This window comes from Macrosteles quadrilineatus, unplaced genomic scaffold (assembly GCF_028750875.1).
Source record: "Macrosteles quadrilineatus isolate MER2022 unplaced genomic scaffold, UCM_ALF_1.0 Scaffold_4__1_contigs__length_99947679, whole genome shotgun sequence".
NCBI lineage: Eukaryota > Metazoa > Arthropoda > Insecta > Hemiptera > Cicadellidae > Macrosteles > Macrosteles quadrilineatus.
The window spans coordinates 83066705-83086928 of NW_026542597.1; the positions used below are offsets into that span (position 1 = coordinate 83066705).

At 31.8% G+C, this 20224-nt stretch overlaps 1 protein-coding gene across 1 annotated transcript; it reads right to left on the minus strand.

Annotated features, from left to right (window-relative positions):
• Nucleotides 1-1242: 1242 nt before the first annotated feature.
• Nucleotides 1243-20224, minus strand: LOC128992614 (PHD finger protein 20-like protein 1). Its single transcript, XM_054416281.1, has 4 exons — nucleotides 20137-20224; nucleotides 13569-13691; nucleotides 10311-10451; nucleotides 1243-1910 (listed from the first exon to the last, which is right to left on the minus strand). Exons 1-4 carry the CDS (start codon nucleotides 20185-20187, stop codon nucleotides 1443-1445), a joined length of 783 nt encoding a protein of 260 aa, XP_054272256.1. The 5' UTR covers nucleotides 20188-20224; the 3' UTR covers nucleotides 1243-1442.

The following is a 20224-nucleotide window of genomic DNA, read 5'->3' on the forward strand; positions in this document are numbered from 1 at the left end:
TGAACTTCCCTTGAAATTTGATTCGAAGTATAAGTTGTGCCAAAAATTTTTGGATTTATGAACCCTATGGGCTCTAAATGCTGATGATATATTGGGTTCAAGAATAATACAGGGTATTTTTCATGCAACCAAAAATACAACAACAGAGTTTCAATACGAGATTATATGCTATCAGCCCTGCTTCTCTTATATCATTTTTGATCAGCTGTTTTAGCATTGTTGTCTACACAGTTTGAGTTTATTTATATTGGGAATTTACTGTGTATAAGACTCAACATGGGTTTTCACAAGCTCAAAGAGTTTGTATTGTAGAATAATTACCAAGAATGAATATATACCAAGAATTGTACAGTATGCAATTAAGTTTTTAGGTGAGATTCCAGTATCTAATATATCAACTAGAACTAACAAACTTTAAAAAATATTACGAGAGCTACTTTTTTCCCCACAAGTGTGCATTATCAATCTTTAAGCACTTGGGGACCGAGCTATGACTTGGTATAGTTTATTTGGATTGTAAAAACAATATAAAGGAAACTCACGTTTTATGCACAACTAATTTTGGCTTTTATTATTTAAGTTTTGGTGAAATTTTAATTGATCATGATGGAAATTTTCCTGAATACAGCTGTCCAAATTATGTAAGCTATAAAAAAGAGAGCATTGTAAAATCTACCTTTAATTAAGAGTGAAAAACTGAGTTGACGCCAGTCACAGAGCAGACAATAAAAGTTTTTATTCTATGCTCTATGACACCTGTGCACTTAAACGTCACCAACACGGAACGGAACACTCATCCACACCTGCTCTATTTTCCCCTATCGATTAATATTCTATGTAATAAAATGTAACCTTTTGCTCAATAGTACAACTGATATTTTTACCTTTGTACTGTATTTTGTAGTTTGGTATTACTGTGGATGCGTTGTTATAAACACATGTTACAACACAAGTATTTTGTTTACTTTTTCCTTGTTATTTTGTTCAACCAAGATAATTACTTAGCAACCCATAAGGCCAATGTTAAAGTTTTAAATTTTTAAATGAGTTGTGTAGTGAAATACGAATTTTACTGAGGTAGTACCTGTCGCTAATCAGGTTTTTAAGGCTAGAAGTCCCTTATTCCAAAATTTACTCAAAATCCTTCTGCTAGATAAGTAATTAATAATACTCAGCACCAATTTATATAATAAAAATGAAATGGTTCTCAATGAAAAACACAAAGTCATACAAAATCCACACATTTTTATTTCTACATGTGTACAATAAAACTCAAAGTTTTTAAAACTACAAAAGTTATTAAGTACTTAGGACATTTAGACAGCATGTTCCAATCAGTTAAACATTTGATTTGGTTACAAGACTAAGAGATTATATTGTATTGCATTTTTGAGAGCAGTCTTCTTCTAAAACATTTTCCCCGAGTAAATTAGGCCTAATTTTTAAAGAAAGGGGGTGATACCACGGTCTCCACTTGTTATGATAACATCAGCTCCCCCACCGCCGTTGCACTGGCTACAACGACGTACATAATCGTAATAATCCTCATCGTACAACGGATCGTATTCTGAGTAGGACCGGCGACGATTCTTCCTCATACGTCTATGTCTTCTCTTTCTATAACAGTCTTCGTGGTCGTCATCTTCTACTTCTTCGGAACACTTCTTCTTCCATTCTTTCTTCTTCTTGCATTCCTTGCCTTTGTCTTTCTCCCCCTTCTCCTTCTCGTTTTCCTGATCCTTCTTCCCCCCGACGATGACCGACTGGACGACACATGGGTGGTTTCCGGAGTTAGCCAAGTGGGGGAGTAACTTTTTACTCTCTGCATCGCTGAGTCCGGGTATAGACGGGTGGTTCGGGTGAGGTCGGGTTGTTGGGTGATGTCCGGGTTCAGGATACTGCTGATGTCCCTTCGCAACAACAACAACTTTTACAAAATAGTAACAATATAAATTTGATAAATGTAGATGTAACTGTAAGTGGAAAACATTAGGGCAAAGAGAGGATGTTCGTTTTTCATGTTTTATTTAGTAGTTGGTATTGAGATGGACAACCCTATTTCTTTAATTTATGCTGAATATATTTAATGGAATATTATTTCCCAGTGTAATTATTTTGTAATGATTACAAATCAAATTTTCCAAACATGCGTTAAATCTCTTATCACACATATCTTAAAATATCTTAGTATAAATTTTTTTTTCTCAAATCAAATTTTATGGTACACCATAGCTCACATGTGAAAAAAATCCTTTACTTTTTGAGAAATAAAAACTGGGTAAGTGGATGAATGGATTTACTATTCATTAGCATCGTTCATAAAATAAAGACTTCATTAGGTGATATAATTGTTATGTAGCAAAAGAAGCTTTGTTAATAAGGGAGGAGACATTTAACTGTGTCTATTCATTGAAACTAAAGTCTTGATTAGTTTCCTCTCATTGACCAAAACACTTTATTTAGGAATTTTTTTCTTAGTACCTTTTCTCAAGTTTAATGTCATGTGGAATTCTTCTGTGGAAAAATTCATGGGAAGATTTTTGGGTTTTGAAAGATAGCAACTAGAAAAAGTTCTTAATGTGACACATTTTAACATTTTATCATCAGTACCTACATTTTAAAAACCATTTTCATGTGGAAACACACAGATCGTATTTACAACACTTGATACTAAATCAATCTTAAATTATGTCTACATAGTTTGAAATGTTTTGTCAATGGGCAAAAATAATTTGGTTCCAGGGAACTTTAAAAATACCAGCAATGAGAAAATTTAAACAAAAATCAATGTAAAAACTGATTGTTAACTAAGATTTTTTCTTCAAACGTTTGGATATAAACTAAGAGAATCATATAAAAAAAATTGAACTTAAAATAGTTACTATCATAATGTCCTGTCAAGCTTCTAAATCCATGTACATGTTCATAAACAGTAAAATTGATAATTTGATAACAGTGAGAACAAAACTATATTTTAACCTACTTGAATAAATCAATTCAATCACTTATCCACTAATACTTTAATAATTACATTCAAGCTCACAAATCCCCTTGTCGGATGATTATCGTTTTTGGACTAGGCCTGTTATTGGGACATCCAGCGCAGCCTAAACTTGACAGCCTGCCTGAAGTTCCACCTCCAAAGCTCGGGTCAAATCCAAATCCAAACCCTGGGTCAAACTCTCTGGTGGACGGGTCGAGGAGGTATCTAATCAAAGCCCTCCTCTGTTGCTCTCTAATATAAGCTCTCCTTCTGGCTTCCAACCTTCGTTCTTCCAACCTTCGATCTTCCCACTCGTGATCGTGATCGTGGTCGTGTTCATGTTCACAATTTTTCTTTTTACAACTGCACTTCTTCTCTTCTTTCTTGTCATCGTCGTCGTTCTTGGCGACGTATACAGTTTGTACACAGATGGGCGGGTGTCCGGACGGCGGGTGAGTTGCGTTGGACGTCGTTGGTGTCGTTACCTTCACAACAACAACGTTGTATCAAACACAAGACATATTTGGTACACAAAGTTGTTAGATTGTATGGTAGTTTTATGGTAATTTTCGAAGTAAATTTCAAAGTATGGTTTTACATTTAGGTAGAAGTTTTAGCACATAGAGTATATTTTGTTCCGAGCAAAGAATAAACAAGAATGTAAACTCACACTTTTCAGAGCTCTAATTTTTTTAGGAAAGGGGGGATAGCAGCTAGCTTACTTGAGAAAAAGTCTAGACGGTACACGTTAAAGACAAAAACACAATATTTTATCCCCTGGAGGTTTTTTTTTTTTTTTTTTAATGTAGACAGTTAAAGATAGCTATTTATAAAAATAGAAGGTTGTCCTGGACTGTGTTCTTCAAGAGAGGAAATATTTTGTGTCATTTTTTTATGTCTTCAATGTGTACTATGGCACAAAGAAAGTTGTGGGGGTATTTCCCCTTTGTATAGCAACAAAATGTTTGGTTAATGATAACAATATAGATAGAAAATTGAATACCGAAGTAGACATCTCATCTATATGGACCAGCTGTCACAAATTTTTATTAAAATAAAAAATTTGCCCATTTAATGGGGAATAAAATTTACAAAAAAACTAGAAAAAACCATCACAGTTATACAGGGTGTTTCAGTAAAGCGTAGGGGGCTATGAAGATTTAGATTCCACATGCAAAAATAAGTCGAAAATGTAGAATAACTTTATTTCGGCTTAGTTTAGCCGTAATCCGCCATTTTGTGTTTTTTTGAAAATAATTAATTACTCAAAAACCCTTGGGGATATTTTTATGAAACTTGGTATAAACTTTAAGTCTACAGATATAAACCTTCTCCAAAAATATATTTGATCAGGCTCATTAAGTTTCAAAATGGCGGCCATTTAAAATTTTGTTTTTATGGCTGGTGTTCATGGTATTAACCATTTTAAATGGCCGCCATTCTGAAATTTGATAAGTCTGATCAAAGATAATTTTGGAGAATGTTTATACCTTTACCAAGTTTCATAAATATATCTCCATGGGGTTTTGAGATATTAATAATCTTCAAAAAAATACTAAATGGCGGATTACGACTAAACTAAGCTGAAATAAAAAAAAAGTTTTTCAGGATTTTAGACTAATTTTTGCATGTAGAATCTGAATCTGCATAGCCCGCTACACTTTACTGAAACACCCTGTATATTATTAGGTACACAAAAAAATAGTTACACATTGAACTACTGGTTTATAAAACAGGTGTGGCCAATTGTTCATTAAAACATAAGAAGCCTCTGTCGACATTATATTCTCTTTGTTAGTCTATGGGTACATTCAAATTGACAAAGATGTCATGATTTAAAGTAAGTTGTACTTTCAGTTTTGTTGGTTAAGAAATTGGTGTATACAACAGATATATAAGTGATAGATTAGCACTCTGTCGGGGACTCAAATCTCTCAAATCTACTACATTCATTTTCATTCTAAAACTAAACAAGCTACAAGCTATCAAATGTTATTAATCAATTCACGGCCACCTAGAATATATATACAAGATAAAAATGAGTATTTGTCTTTTGCCCTCTAGTTGATAATTTGTACTAAAGTCTCTAAAATGATGAGTACAACAGCCAATCAAAACACTCCATTTCGGTCCAATCAATGAAGTTAGCAAAGCTACTAATGTCATGTACAGTTATTCTATTCTAAGTAACCGTGATTACAATTTGATCCAAAGCAAAAACACTTAATGGCAATTTTTTTTAAATTTACACTTTCATATAGTTTTATATCAAATCTATTTTATTGATCATGGAAAGAAAACACAGTGTTTGACAATGTTAGAATTAAAATTATTGGCACTAAGTAACATTTATTAGCACTGTACAATATTATTTATAACCTTCTAAATTAGTAAAACAGCTCAAAACACTTTCATTGAAATGTTTTATGAAAATTCAACTGTGCATTGATAGTTTCTAAGCACATCCATTTTGCTTCTTTTAAAAACAATAAAACACAGTAGCTTATCTATCATGTTTCATGAAACACTCTTTGAAAGGACTCTTTAAAAAAAATATTACTATCACTATGTCCGTTAGGAGCTTAAAGGAACTTAGGAACTTTTTGTCCTAGGATGATAGGCTCTGGCTTAAAATCGTTTTTCACATTACTTCAGGCTAGACCTAGGGGTTGCGGCATTATCACTTAGATGGCGGGATTTGGACCTGGGACCTAAGTCCTGCACTCTACTATTTGATTACAGACTAGCTCGCTCCCCAAATCGTAGATTAACTTGTGATTTTATTTTACATCCTTAAAATTAAAGACTAGAGAGACAAGAACTTAAATAATACATTATTCGAGAATGGTACAATCGATTGGTCATTATTTGCTGTTATAATGCTTTCTAAACTCAATTCCATATTCACCCTGCAATACGTGTCTTATGGGAAATAGTGGTGCAATTAAAATTATCATACAGTATTAAATTAGTAACATTGTGCATTTCATAGATTGGTGTTTTGATTATTAATCTGGTGTAGCCAACATTTAAATATTTAAAACATATTGTGAAACAAAATTGAAATTTAAGAAAAGTTTTGCAGGTTCTAATGTTTTTAGGACAGCTAGGAGATGTTGAGACTGCCATTTGAAATACATGGCTTATAGAACTACTGAGTAGAATTGAGTATAGAAACAAGAATGCTGTAATCATTTCATAGCTTTTAGAAATGTTTATATAAAGCACTTTCTGGTTAACAGTATAACAGTATAATACATTACGATGGGGTTGTAGTTTAAAATTCAACCATCACTCAAATTATAGCAGTAAAATTTTTATTCTAGATCCAAAATAATTTGCAAAATAAAACTGGAATTCTGATAGAAATAGACTTAAGGTTAAACATTAGCATAGGGAACAGTGTTGCGTTTGAGATCAACAAACTGTTTAGCTGTCATAATTTGCAGTTTGTTTTGTACACTTTGTATTCAGTCTGTTTTAACTAGGTCAAGAGAGTTTGCTATTGTGTTAGCGTTAGCATCAACGATTTACAACTAGGTTAAGTCTACTTTTGTTTTCAAATGTCAATTGTAATCTAGTAATTCAAGTGATATTTGAAAAATATGTAAGAAAACAGCTTGATTTCAACAGGTTCACTTTTAACAAATGTAAAACTTACTAGGTTTTTTGTTATTAATGTGAACTTGCTGCCTGATTTTAAGGTTGATTTAAATTAAGACCTGCATGAAAAACATATTTTATGAGAACAATTGTTTGATCACATTGTATTTTCAAAGTAATCAAAAGGATAACTTCTTTGAAAATGCCGTAATAATTCAAAAGGAAATTAATGAGGGTTACTGTTAAAAATCATTTGAATAGATCCTCAAAAGTATTCAAATTCAAGTAATTTTAGAATTTATGAAAAATAAACAAGTCAAATAAGAACTTTTCACCACCTTTCAATGGATCACAATTTTAAATTAAAACAATAACCAATTTGCAATAGAATATTAAAAGTTATTTTTCATCTGCCTCTGAAACAAAAATTTAAATAACAACCTTCTATTTTACTGGCTATACTTCCTAACCTTATTGACAACATTTTAAGAGATTTATGGTAACATTACCTATGATCTATCATGGAATCAATATTATCAGCTCTGGAGTAATATTTAAATATTTTCTAAGATAAAATAATGTTAAGAAGGTTTATTCCAGACTTTAAGTATTGAAAGGGAAGAAAAAAAATGTATCATCAAAATGGAAATACATAACATAAATACATATAAAATGTGCTGGCCAAATGAGTTATTTATAAAGGTGTTCAAAAAAGCTTAAGGAACTTGTTTTAAAATATTCTGAACTAATTTTAACCATACTAGGCCTCTTCCAATTTTTACCATCATATTAGTGTATACTGCTTTGATCAATATTGTTTTGCTTATAGCCATAAGCATACTATTTATTAAAAAAGTCTTACAAAAACTCTAAACTTTACTTTAATGTAATAAGTTAACTAAATACACTGCTAGAACCGAAGTTTTATCTTTGACTATTAATAAAACCCAATAGTCAATGGTTTTATACTAGAATCTAAGCTTGAGTATATATACATTATCAGAAGTAAACAACCCACCAGTTTTATAATTTAAATTTAATTTTATCAATATATCATATTATATACAGTATCACCATATTTAAATTATTCAAAAAATTCAAACTAAAACTAAAGGTACTTTGCTTTGAAAATGTCACTATCAAAACTGAAAGAAAACAAAATTACTACAAGTACAGTTTATGAACCATTCTCAAAAATACAGCTCTATGTATTGTTAAAGTTTAATCATGACTACAACAATCATTGAAAACTTGTTCAGCAATAATTAAACAGAAACAAAAAATCTGCATAAAACTAAAAATACATTATTTATTTATGTAAAAGTAAAAATAGAACATCTACAGTGGACATGGAGGGTAAGTTTCATTATAGATGGTACAGTAGACTCCCTCTTATCCGGACTCCTCAAGACCGAGGCCAGTCCGGATAACGGGTTTTCCGGTTAAAGCAAAGTCCCCAAAAACTCGTTAAAACGGACTGTTTACTGTGATATTTGACTTAAATTTAAGAGAGCGTTGTATTAAGACACGTGATCACTGGTCTCAAATCTTTCCCACGAGAACAGTCGTTTCAGTACTGCCCACTTCTAGTAAGGTTAAACCAATGTGCTGATAAAAATTTTCCGGTTAAAGAGATGTCATTTCTGCCGAGTGTAGTCCGGTTAAACCGATTTCCGGTTTAAAGGTGTCCGGATAAGAGTGAGTCTACTCTACTTAAATTAATATTGAAACCTTCAATTCTCTCCTACATGAACAAGATATCAGAATCTGATAAGTGTTGAAAAAAATAGGTCAAGGTTACGGGAAAATCAACAAGCTACATTTAAATAGAAAATTGTTCTTTGATGTTCACAAATTTTAAATCACCCTCAAACCCCTTGAAATATTTTGTTTTTTAGCTTTGTTGATTATTATAACCTAAAGAAGTGTTAAAGATAAATATTTTTGATGATGCCTTTAGTGGTAAGTATTGTACTTATACCCAACGTTTAATCAGATCATAGACAAAAAGAATTAAATATAGATTGTCAGCTGTGCTTCGGTTACCATAGGTTCTGGGGGCACACCGCTGGGAGCGCCATGTAGTTACGGCATACACACTACGTAACTACACAGCGCTCCCAGCGGTGTGCGCCAGAAGCTATGGCAACCATGGTAACCACAGCACGGCTGACAGTCTATATTTAATTCAAGTCTATATTATCAGATCTATTGGTGTATTTAACCATTGACTAAACACAGAGTAGACCTCCCAGCCAATGTAAACATTTGAAGCAAAAAAAACGTGGTGCAATCTGTTGAGATGGTCTATCAACTAATGATAATTTCTATTTCAAGTGATAAATCAATCAGCTGTTAGCACGGATTTTAATAATTAAAATATTAATTATTAATATTCAACCTTTGACTAATAACAACAACTAGACATTTCATCCCCATGTTAAATTTTCGTAGTCGATGTGAGCCACCGACAGATTGTGCTTATCTAAATTACTAATTTCTGTTGAATACACAAACCTTTTTACCGATTCAAACTAATAGAATTACGTATTGTAAGCTGTAGCAAATTTTATGAGCCATCCTTGGTCAGCAACAAAAAATAAGGTAAAAATTTTTATTTTAGACACTAGCACATTCTGTGACTCACTCTTTCATAGTAAAGATTTGGCGACAGTTGGTTCATATAAGTGGGATGTCTACTTAAGTATCCAATAGTCAATGATTCAACCCAATGAAATACCCTCTGGTAAGATGGTCCTGAACTTAATCTATTTTCTTAGCTTCTAATTTTTACATTGGATGGGAAGTCTACTCTGTTCGATGATTTAACCTAGTGATTTGTTTTCTTAAAATCTTTTACTATAAATATTTCGTAAAAATATTCGTCACTACAAATCTTTCATCGATGAATTTTTTTATTTTACATATTCAAGAAGTCATTGGAAGACTACAAGTAGTATGCGACCGAAAGTAGGATGTTAGGTGTTAATCTAACTATACAAAAATTCACATTAACTTTGATATCCCAATTGGTATATGCAAGGAATTAATGGCTGTAGTTGTTTTTGTTTCAAACAACGGTTTTGTTGTTGTCCATCATTAAATTGTCAAGACTGATCATTACATGTATTCACTCTTGTTTCTTTGTTCATTTACACCTCATTTAATGGAAAGGTCAAGACAACTTTTAAAAATCCCTTTCAAGAAGAAACTGGTATCTTTAGGAAAAAGGTACCATTATGGCTAAGAATAAAACTAATATTGTCACATCATATTCAAAAACACTTAACAATCAACGATCATAATTGTATGAGTATATAATTTCAGTTCTCTTATTCTATACAAGTTACTTCTATGTTCCTTCAATAAAATGCCTTTATGTCTATCAGAATAACTTAAGTCACTGAAAAATGTTATGCATCCACACAAACCACATTGTTGAGAAAATGTAGTGATTTGACCAGCTGTTGTACTCATCAATAATATTGTCATAACATTGAAAAGATTAGGTTCTACTGATCAAAATGTTTGTAATAAAAAAATACAAGTTAATGTTTGAAATCGGTTAAGACTATACAGCCTTAAATACTTTAATCACTAAATTATGTAATAATATACACACCTTGAAGTAATAAAGTCTCCATATCCATCAATCGTACATTTTGAAGAGGGTTTAGGGCAGCTGTAAGAACATTTAGCGAAATAGAATTGAGGTTATTCTTACCGTGGTGTGGGCACAGGAGCAGTCCTTCGGCGGGGGTGGTATCGGCACGTAGATGGGGGTTGGCTGGTAGACGGGGCATGGCGGTGGTACGATGTTCTGCTGCAAGTAGTGCGGGGGACAGTAGTTGTAGGGAACTACGCTCTGGAACAGATTAGTACACTGAATCATTTGGAGGGAAATTTGGATCTGTACGAATGCTTTGAGAAATTATACAAATGTTGTTCCATGAAAAAGGTCTTCATTAGTTGCTGTGCCAGCCAATCTAGCTTTTTTAAGTCTAATACCTACCAAGTACTTCATTCACTACTATTCTAGCTGCACACTTTTATGGGACAATTAGTCTCTTTCATAGTATTTGAAAACATCTTATAAGAAATTAACGCTCCCGCTAAGATAAAATTTTTCTATGACTAAGATTCTGTAGGAAGGGGGTCAATCCCTATCGACTACTGTTGCTATAGTCGGTTCACAAAATTTAGGCGGTTTGAGGTAAGTTCCCCACTACTTATTTGCAATATATACAGGGTGGTAATAAAGTCTGAAGACAGTTAAATATTTTCTTAAAGACAACAGATAAATCAATAAGATTTGGTACATCAACACAACACCACACCTAAAAATCTACTTTTTTAGGAAATATCAATTTTCTGTCATATTATGGGGACGTCCCGTAAGGAGTCAGAAGGAAATCTTAAATAGAAGCATAGGTTGACATGTACATCAAATTAAAGGTCTTTCCTAGCAGAATATAATCTCGCAAATTTGAACTCAAACGGACAACTGGGCCAAGAATGACAGTTGTTCAAAGATTCATTTAATTTGCATTGCTATTATACGCTTACTCCTCAGGGGGCACAGCCCTAGGAATCAGAAGAAAATTGTTAACGTAAGCATAGGTCGATATGCACATCAAATTAAAGGTCTTCACTAGTAGATTACAATGCCGTAAATTCAAGCTCAAAAGAATTCCTCAGTAAAAAATGGCAGTCATTCAAAAATTCAAAATGGCAGATTCAAGAAATCTTTGAACGGCTGCCATTTTGTGCAGGATCAAACTTTTGAAGTGCGATTTGCGGCATTGTATTCTACTAAAAAAGACCTTTTATTTGATGTGCACATTGACCTATGCTTCCATTTAAGATTTTCTTTCGACTCCTTGTGGGCCGTCCCCCTGAAGAGTTATTGTATCACTGAATATGTGTTAAGATAAAGTTTTATGCTCTGTAACTTTGTACCAAGTATTGTAGCTTTATCTACATTATTTTTTTAAATATTTAACTGTCTTCGGACTTTATTACCACCCTGTATGTTGCAGCTTTAGCTTTATTTTAAAAGTAGAATCAAGTGTAGGTGATAGAATTCTTCCCCTAAAACCGCCTAAATTTTGTGAACGGAGTATAGTTAACATGTGTATGCACGAGTTTGCAGAAGGTGGTACACATTTGTGAGGCTGGCAGCACGTTCATAACTTTTCTTGAGACAGTGATTGAATTGTGAGGTTGCAAAGTGATTGAAGTGCAAAGTATGAAAAAATCTCTATCTAACGGGATAGGGGAGAAATGATGGTTTCTCAAACTTTTGAGTCATTAGTAACAGGGCACATTTAGTAAGCACATAGTAAGCTGAAAATTATACTAAATGTATCTTCAAGTGTTATTGGATATAGTTGTTATCAACATAAAGGGAATTGGAAGCATCATGTTTATTTTCATGAAGGTTGTATATAGACTGTCCTAGAAATCCTTGTGAAGTAGATAAAAACATACCTTTATGCGTTTGATCAAAATGCATTAGTATTTTGAGTTTCACATAGTTAAAATGAATATGGGTATGGCAAAGAGTAAAACAGTAAAATTTCGAGGATAATGATGTTTTTAGGATGGGTGGTATTTCCTAAACTGTCTTTCAAATCGCTGGCCTTTCGTATTGACTTCCCAAAAATGAATAAAGACAGAAAAACTTGGGCTTGATACATTTTCTTCATGGGTAACACAGACTTTAGTTCCACTGTATAGGCTATCTCCTTTCACTGATTGTAATTTCAGTAACAGAAGTAGTGCAATACTTTGTATTTCGTATTTCTTTATCAGACAGCTGACTAAAGTAGTTGACTTTGTGTACTTCAAGTTTACTTCTCATCTTGTAGTCAAATCTGAAGTCTATATCAGTCCCACAAGAGCACATATTTTTACTAAATATTTTGTCTTTTATGCTCAATTTAACCATCGTTGCTTTACCATTTAGAAATAAAACTAACGGATAAGCAAACAGTCTGGAATGTGACAGAAAATACCTTAAAATCTTTATAAAAATTGTTCCATAAATCTACATAGGTGTATAATTAACCTGTTGTGAATCTATTTACCTCTTGTGTAAAGGAAAACACATTGAAAAAAAAAAACAACCTAAACACTTAAGCAGAAACTAAATTGTCAACTTGTGTTTTAAACCTTTACACAAAAATCTTTAAAAAATGTACTTGCCATATAAAGCTAACATTTGTTTAACCCTCCTATTTACTCATACAAATATCTTATTTTAGTTTTGAATATGTACACTACACATTTGTGTTTAATTACAATAAATGATTCTTATTCCTATGAGCATTTAAACTATTGAAGGTCAAAATCTGAAATTATGAATCTCAAAACAGAAACAGAAACCTAGCAAATCAAATCCCAAAACTCGGACCTTTTAACACTTATGTAAAACCTTTAATTACCTGATCAAAGTAAAAAAATGCAGGTAATAATAAAATGTTTACTATGCAATCAAAACAGAAAAAAATTCACTCCCTACTCTGATATAGTGGTTATGATAAACTTCAAGAATCTTTATTGTACTCGTATGTTGTTCCAGAATTAGTCAAGATATCTTTTGCAATTCAGAATATAATTAACTTTTTCCCTTGGTTTAAATGGTTATCTGTTTGCTCCATTGCTATCAGCTTGGGTGTAGACAGTGAAATAAACAATAAACACAGCAAAATATTTCAGCAGTTTCATAGACAAAACTGTCAAAGTCTTCAATTTCGTATTGAATCTCGAAACTCGCTGATTGAATCTCAAAACCGAAACTTTTTTTAAGTTTTGATGGTTTTTATATTTGAGATTTGGCATTGACACATCACTGATTTAACCTCAAATCCTTAACTTTGTTTCGAACCATTTTTACACACACAAAAAGAAGGAACAAATTTAAATTCAAACTTTTATCCAACAATATATAGTTTGTTGTTGTCAAATTGTTAATACCTACCACACGAGAGGTTGGACAGCATTGGCAGGGTGTCTGGCAAGGTGTCTGGCAGGATGGCATTGCGTAAGACGCAGGAAATGTGACTTGTCTGGACATTCCATACTGATACGGGTACTGAGCCAACTGAAAAAATAATGTAAATTAATTACAAAAAACCTTGAAAATTTTGTTTAATTTCTACATCTCAGACGAAGGTTTACCATAATCACAGTAATACACATAAAGTTATAGTATGCAAATTTGTTTTTGGGGAATTTTGTTTTCATAAAGCTTAGTTCCAAAGCTAAACCAAGAATCATCATTATTGATACTTAAGTAATATTTTGGTGTATTGAAAAAAAGTGGCTGATACCTAAAATTAGTCAAGAGGCTGAACTGAGAGCATGTGATTGGTTTTCTGCAAGCAGACTATATCTTGTAATTCTGATAAATCATAATATATAAAAATCAGTCTCAAAATAGAGGCAAAATTTGAATCAGTCAAACTTTTAGGATTCAATTTGGGTTCAAAATTAAATTTGGTGTTAAAACACATACAATCTGTTGTAACAAAATCTCAAGAGTGAGGTGCTTGATGTGAAAACTTAAAGATTTTGTTAGTCAAGAATATTTAAGATTGGCATATTTTGGACTCTTTCAATCACACATACTATATGGTCTTATTTTGTGGGTCTACTCTCGACATATTAATGACATCATTTTACTAAAAAAAAGGTGGTTTGAAGCATAGCTGGAGAATGCTAAGCTACACACTGTAAACCTCTTTTCATTAATTTCAGGATACCAACTATAGTAAATCTTTAAATATTCCAAATTCTAATACATACAAAGTCAAACTTAGATCAATACTCTTTCAGAAAAGACATTCACAACCACTATAAAAGAGGTAGAGATAAAATATAATATTGCAGCACAGATTGGCAAAAACCAAACATTCACATAAATTAAATTGTATAATTTTTAATAAGCTGTCTGAAGAGGCAAAATTAGTTTCTTACAGTATCTTTAAAAATAAACTGTATGACTGGATTGTTAAAAATCCTTTTTACAGAATTGATGATTATTTAAGTTGTGAAAGATTTTGAAGAGCAAGTTGAAATAAAGCTTTTATTTTCATGTAAGTGGTTGTTTAAATTTTAGATGTATTGTACTATAAACACTGAATAACCTTGTAACTATGTATAACATATAATGTGTCCTATTCCTTTTATAAAGATCAATGGAAATAAATATTTCTTATTCTTATTCTTCTTATTACTATATTTTCTAAGACACATCAGGATGCTTACTGTAGTTTATAATGAAGATTAATGGAGTGAATTACTCAAAAGCTTTGTTTATGATTATGAGATCTGAATCAATGATAAAGTCCACAGTCCACTGCTCAAAGACAGTTGAAGATAGTTTAATTCTATGAAAGAGTGTACTGTACTTAACATTTCTTAGGATTAAGTCAAACTGAAGATTACTATGTTAGCTTGCTAATAGCTCAGATCAGCTGTTAAACTTTACCTACATACACTGTAGGCTAAGAGATTCCCATAGTACCGTACACGGCTTTGAATTTTTTTATTTACCCACTGAACAAGGAAATACTCATTAATTTTGACGCTAAGCTGCATTGAATTGAAATCTATAAATGCTTGTCCACAAAATTTCTTGAACTTTTGTGTTTTCCTTTCATTATGTTGAGTCAGTCATGATTCGTTTTCCTACTTCTTATATAGTAAAAACCTTGGTTTCCTTTAACCATCGATTGTACAACACTTCTGTTTGCTAAATAATTTATCTTCAAGCTCTACACCAATGGTTTGGAAATAAATTGAAACATTATATGTTTAGAGGGTCAAAAATGGTAAAGCAAAATTTTACCTCATGAAACCCCCCAAAAAACCCCTGTTCTCATATTCCGATCAGGCTGGTTCAATCAAATTGGTTCTGGATCTAGTTAATACCACAACGGTAATAGCTTATTCCCTATGGGAAATGCCCTCAAATTTAGGGGTCTTAGGCCATGCTGGCTGTGTTAAAATAAAAAGGCTTCTTTCACAAAACTTAATGTGATAAAAGATTGAATAAGGAAATAGTGTTGTCAGTAAAAAAGCTACAACAGATATCTTAGACATCTTGCCATTAACTAGCGATTAATGCTACATTACTTATGGAGAAGCGAGCTGGTCTGGTCGTAGGGTACAGAACGTTGGTCCCCAAGGTCTTAGGTCCAAATCCTGACAATTACCATTGGATTTTATGTAAGAGATAGTAATGTGACACTCTTAGATCTAGTCTGAAGTAATGTGAAAACGGTTCCAGGCTAGAGCCCTAAGATGAAAAAAATACCAAACTCCATTTTCCAAAATGTTTAACTTTTGACTCCTGAATCTTAGAATACCCCAAAATGCACAGGTTTGTTTGTTCATTTATATTATCATCAGTGTGTCAAAATGTTTTTGTTTATATTGACTTCATTGACCACTATCTTACATTGAATGCTATCTTACAAGTGGTACTGTAGTATTTATTTTATACTAATTAGGAATAAATTTAGTCGATGAAGATGATTTTATTCATGTCACTGGGTTTAATTTTCGATATTCGCCATATCATCTTTCATTAGTGGAAAAACCTCCGACATACATGTACAAAAACTGTTAACAAACTGTCTCAAGAATTCTAAAACATACAGTCTTTTAAGCACTTCAAAAGCAGCTTTGCTAATTTTCTTTTAAGAAACCCCCATTATATAGTATAGATGAGTTCTTAACTGATCAGGATGTGTAATAATGAATTTGTTTTTTTTATTTTTACTGTTTTAGGTTATCTTATTCTTTCATAATTCCTTAGTCTTAAGGCATTAGTATATTGAAAATGGTACCTGATTTATAGCACTGCTATGTAAACGTAATGTGACAATAAAGATTTATTTATAACCATTTTTGTTTACTATGAAATAATGAAAGGAGTCTACTTTGATTGATTTATTGACGTACAGTAGTATAAACTCACTAATAATTTATCTAATGATAAAATGATAATAAATTTAACAATTTTCTAACACACAGCGTACAACACTGTCTCACATAATTGTATCTATATGTTAACATTGATTATCAATTTAAGAATCATTTCCCCAAATATACTATACAAAAAATATTAAATATTATTTTTCAGTGCAAGATAAAGCTTGTTCAACCAGAATGTTTTGAAACCAGATTCTCAACATGGCAACAGTAGTTCCAGTGTTCTAGATAACATTCTTTATTGTGCTGCAGTAGCACATTCTTCAGACGGAAGTACAACAATGATTAAACAACAGCGGAACTTACTGCATGAGTTCGCTTTCAAATAAGATTTGAAAATTCTCTCTTGGATTTCTCTTGACGAAATAAGAAATAATTGAGATATTCAATTACTAGTTCTTCAATTTCAAATGATTTCCTAAAATTATAATTGTTTTGTTATAGAAAGAGGTTTTGTTCTTTGAAATTGTACTTAATTACAGTTATATTCATGTATATATTTGTTGTTTCTGCTTGCGTATGTTTGGATTAAAGGCTCCATGTTACCTTTGATTTTTTTGAGGCGATAAATTACTTAAGAGTTTACGTTAACTGGGTAAAATACTTGTATTAAAAGGTCACATTCAAGATTTAGATTAGATTTTTTCTAACCAGTTCCTATAAATAGGAAAAGGCAATGTACCAGTATATTACATTTCATAAAAGAGTTAAAATAATTGTACAACTTTATAGCAGACGGTAAAATGTAATAATTGAAACCGTTAATAAAACGTTGGAGAAGTTATAATATATTCTAATAGATACAATTTCCAAACACTAGATTAGAATAGCTAAGGAATCAAATAAAAATTAATTAAGACTAAGAAACAACAAATCATGTGACCAAATTGATTTCAAAACTAAATCATTCAGATCAATGTATTTGGAAACAAAGGTTCTACATATTTTCATCTCAGCAATTCCAGACCATTGGCAGAAAAGATTTAATTAGCATAAGCTTAAAATTATACTTGTATCAAACAAAATAGGAATAAATGATACATATCTTTTTTTAATCCTTGGAATCTAAACTAGCCACTGATTGTGTTACCAACTCTAGAATATAATATAATAATGGTCAATTAAAGAAAATACACATTGTACAGAAGGTTGGAAGGAAGAAGGATGGATACATGACTAACTTACCTAAAATATCCATTCCTTCCTCCTAAATCCTACCTTCCTCCATTCCCTACCTATCTCTATACTTCCTGTTCCAAGTGCTTAAAAAAAATTACATTACAATTTTTGTAACGGCACCCAAACAACACACATTAAGCCAAACATTTTACATTTTGACGAGTAGATTTTATCTAACTAAACTATGAGTATTACAACTACTAACACTATCTCTATCCATCTACTTTGACATGCAGCTTGTGGTAATTTAATCTGTAGAATATCATGTTACCTAACACAAGTTGGTTAGTCACGTTTTGTTCATGAGTTTACTTAGGAAGTCATACAGAACAATGGGTTATGAACTTAGTGCTTTATATCTGAAGGATCTAACAGGAAAAATCAGGAACTGGTTTGTAATTAGGATACTGGTTTGTGGAAAGGAATTTGACTCGAAAAAATACAGATGGCTAGTATCTATCGAATTATGAACCTTTTGATTGAATTTACTGTATTTAAGTCAATGACAAATATTTTCAACATCAAAAACGAGTAAACAGTTTTGAAAAAGGCACATTTGTCAAAACCTTAGAACTGTTAGCATATCATAAAAAGTATTGAGTGATTTATAAATATAACACTGTAATGGGAGCAAATGTTTTGATATAAATAAAAGGGTCATTAATAGATAGAAGTTTTTAATTGGAGAACATAGTTACTTACCACATCATTATACAAATGTTATATTTGTAAGTTGTAAATGTAATTGTTTGTAGCTATGCAAGGGAATTAGTATTTATGGATGACCTTAATGTGTAGCTCCCTTACTTGCTGTTTATATATTCAGAACAATTTATTAAAGGCCCAATAATCAATTATACTGCAGCTGATCTTGAGTTAGTTTTATTTCCATTAGTATTTATTTCATATTTTTTTTACTTATAGTTAATCATTTGACAATATCTGTTCCTGATCATTAAGCTTTAAATTAACGATCCTGACTAATGAAACGGCTGATCTTAGTCAGTAACAAAGCTACACAGATCTTCAAACTCCATTCTACACTCATCCTTCGCTCACATTTGGGTTAAAATATGCACATAGGTGCATATTTACAATGAGCCCCATCTCAATGATTGAAAATAATTGTTATGTTAACTTTATGCTTCAAATTTTTGAATCTCTGAAATCAGTAGATGGTCACTAAGCCTACCATTACCATAAGTTTAAAAGACCTACCAACATTTATTAGTAAAAGAAGTTATTTGTTTTTGTAAATGATGTTTGGATCTTAAATTTAATTCTAAATTGAAGCTCTAACTCCTTAGGGACAAGTCTTTATGTGCTGGAATACAATCTACCACCATTGCTCACTTATTGTGCATTGAAAGATCCCTTGTTGTTGGAATGGAGATTAATTTGTTCACTACGAAAAATCAATTACTCATTCATCTATTAGGAGAGTGACATATTCCAATAATCTTAGTATAGATTGTGGTAAGATGGCCTTAATGTATAGCTCCCTTACTTGCTGTTTATATATTCAGAACAATTTATTAAAGGCCCAATAATCAATGATATTGCTGCTGATCTTGAGTTAGTTAAACTGTAAGATTTTCCATCAAAGTGAAAAAGAAAAATGTTTACATCGTTAATGTAAATATATGTCAAAATATAACTTATGAAATGAAAAAAAAAATGATTCATTTAGACAAGCAAAGTTAGGGCCACGCGGCCTTTTCTTACACTTTTTGTGTATTATGCTCACTCTTAAGCCTCTCTTATGTACACTGGAGTTAACATTATATGTTTGAATAAAAGTTTACAACAATATCAACAAGGTTAGTTTTGTCAAAGTGTTTCCAAATTATCATTTGTCATTGGGCCATGAATTAATTATGCTATCTAACAAAAGGTCGAAGTTTGATAGTAACAGACTAGAGTTCTGTTCCCTTACAAAAAGTGTAAAAACTCAGGCATAGGATATACAAGAAATAGTTTGTTTTAGTGTTTGTAACAGAAATGTTAGCAGTTGTATACATAATTTTTAAGATAATAACGTTTATAGTTAGCAAAAAAAGTTTAACATTTTTGTTGACTTTTTTTGTTGTAAGATCCTTTGAACATATGTTGATCTGTCGAAAACCAATGCAACATAAATCTATAGTTGAAGATCATAATTAAAAAAAAAAAATAAACATATCAGCTGGTTACTGTAAATTGGCTATAACTTCATTGTTGGTACATAACACACAGTCAATCAACAAAGAAGATAATCACCAACAAAAAATACACTCAATTCCAACGACAGAAAAAATCACAAAAATTCTACTTACAAACCAAACATTCACTTAACTACGAATACACGCAATCTCAAAAAGTCAACATACCAAAGTTCCGACCAACGTAGACGTCAAGAGAAGAAACAGCATGGACCTCATGGCGTCCCAGAAGTCTCTAGGAAGTGTTCATGTTGAG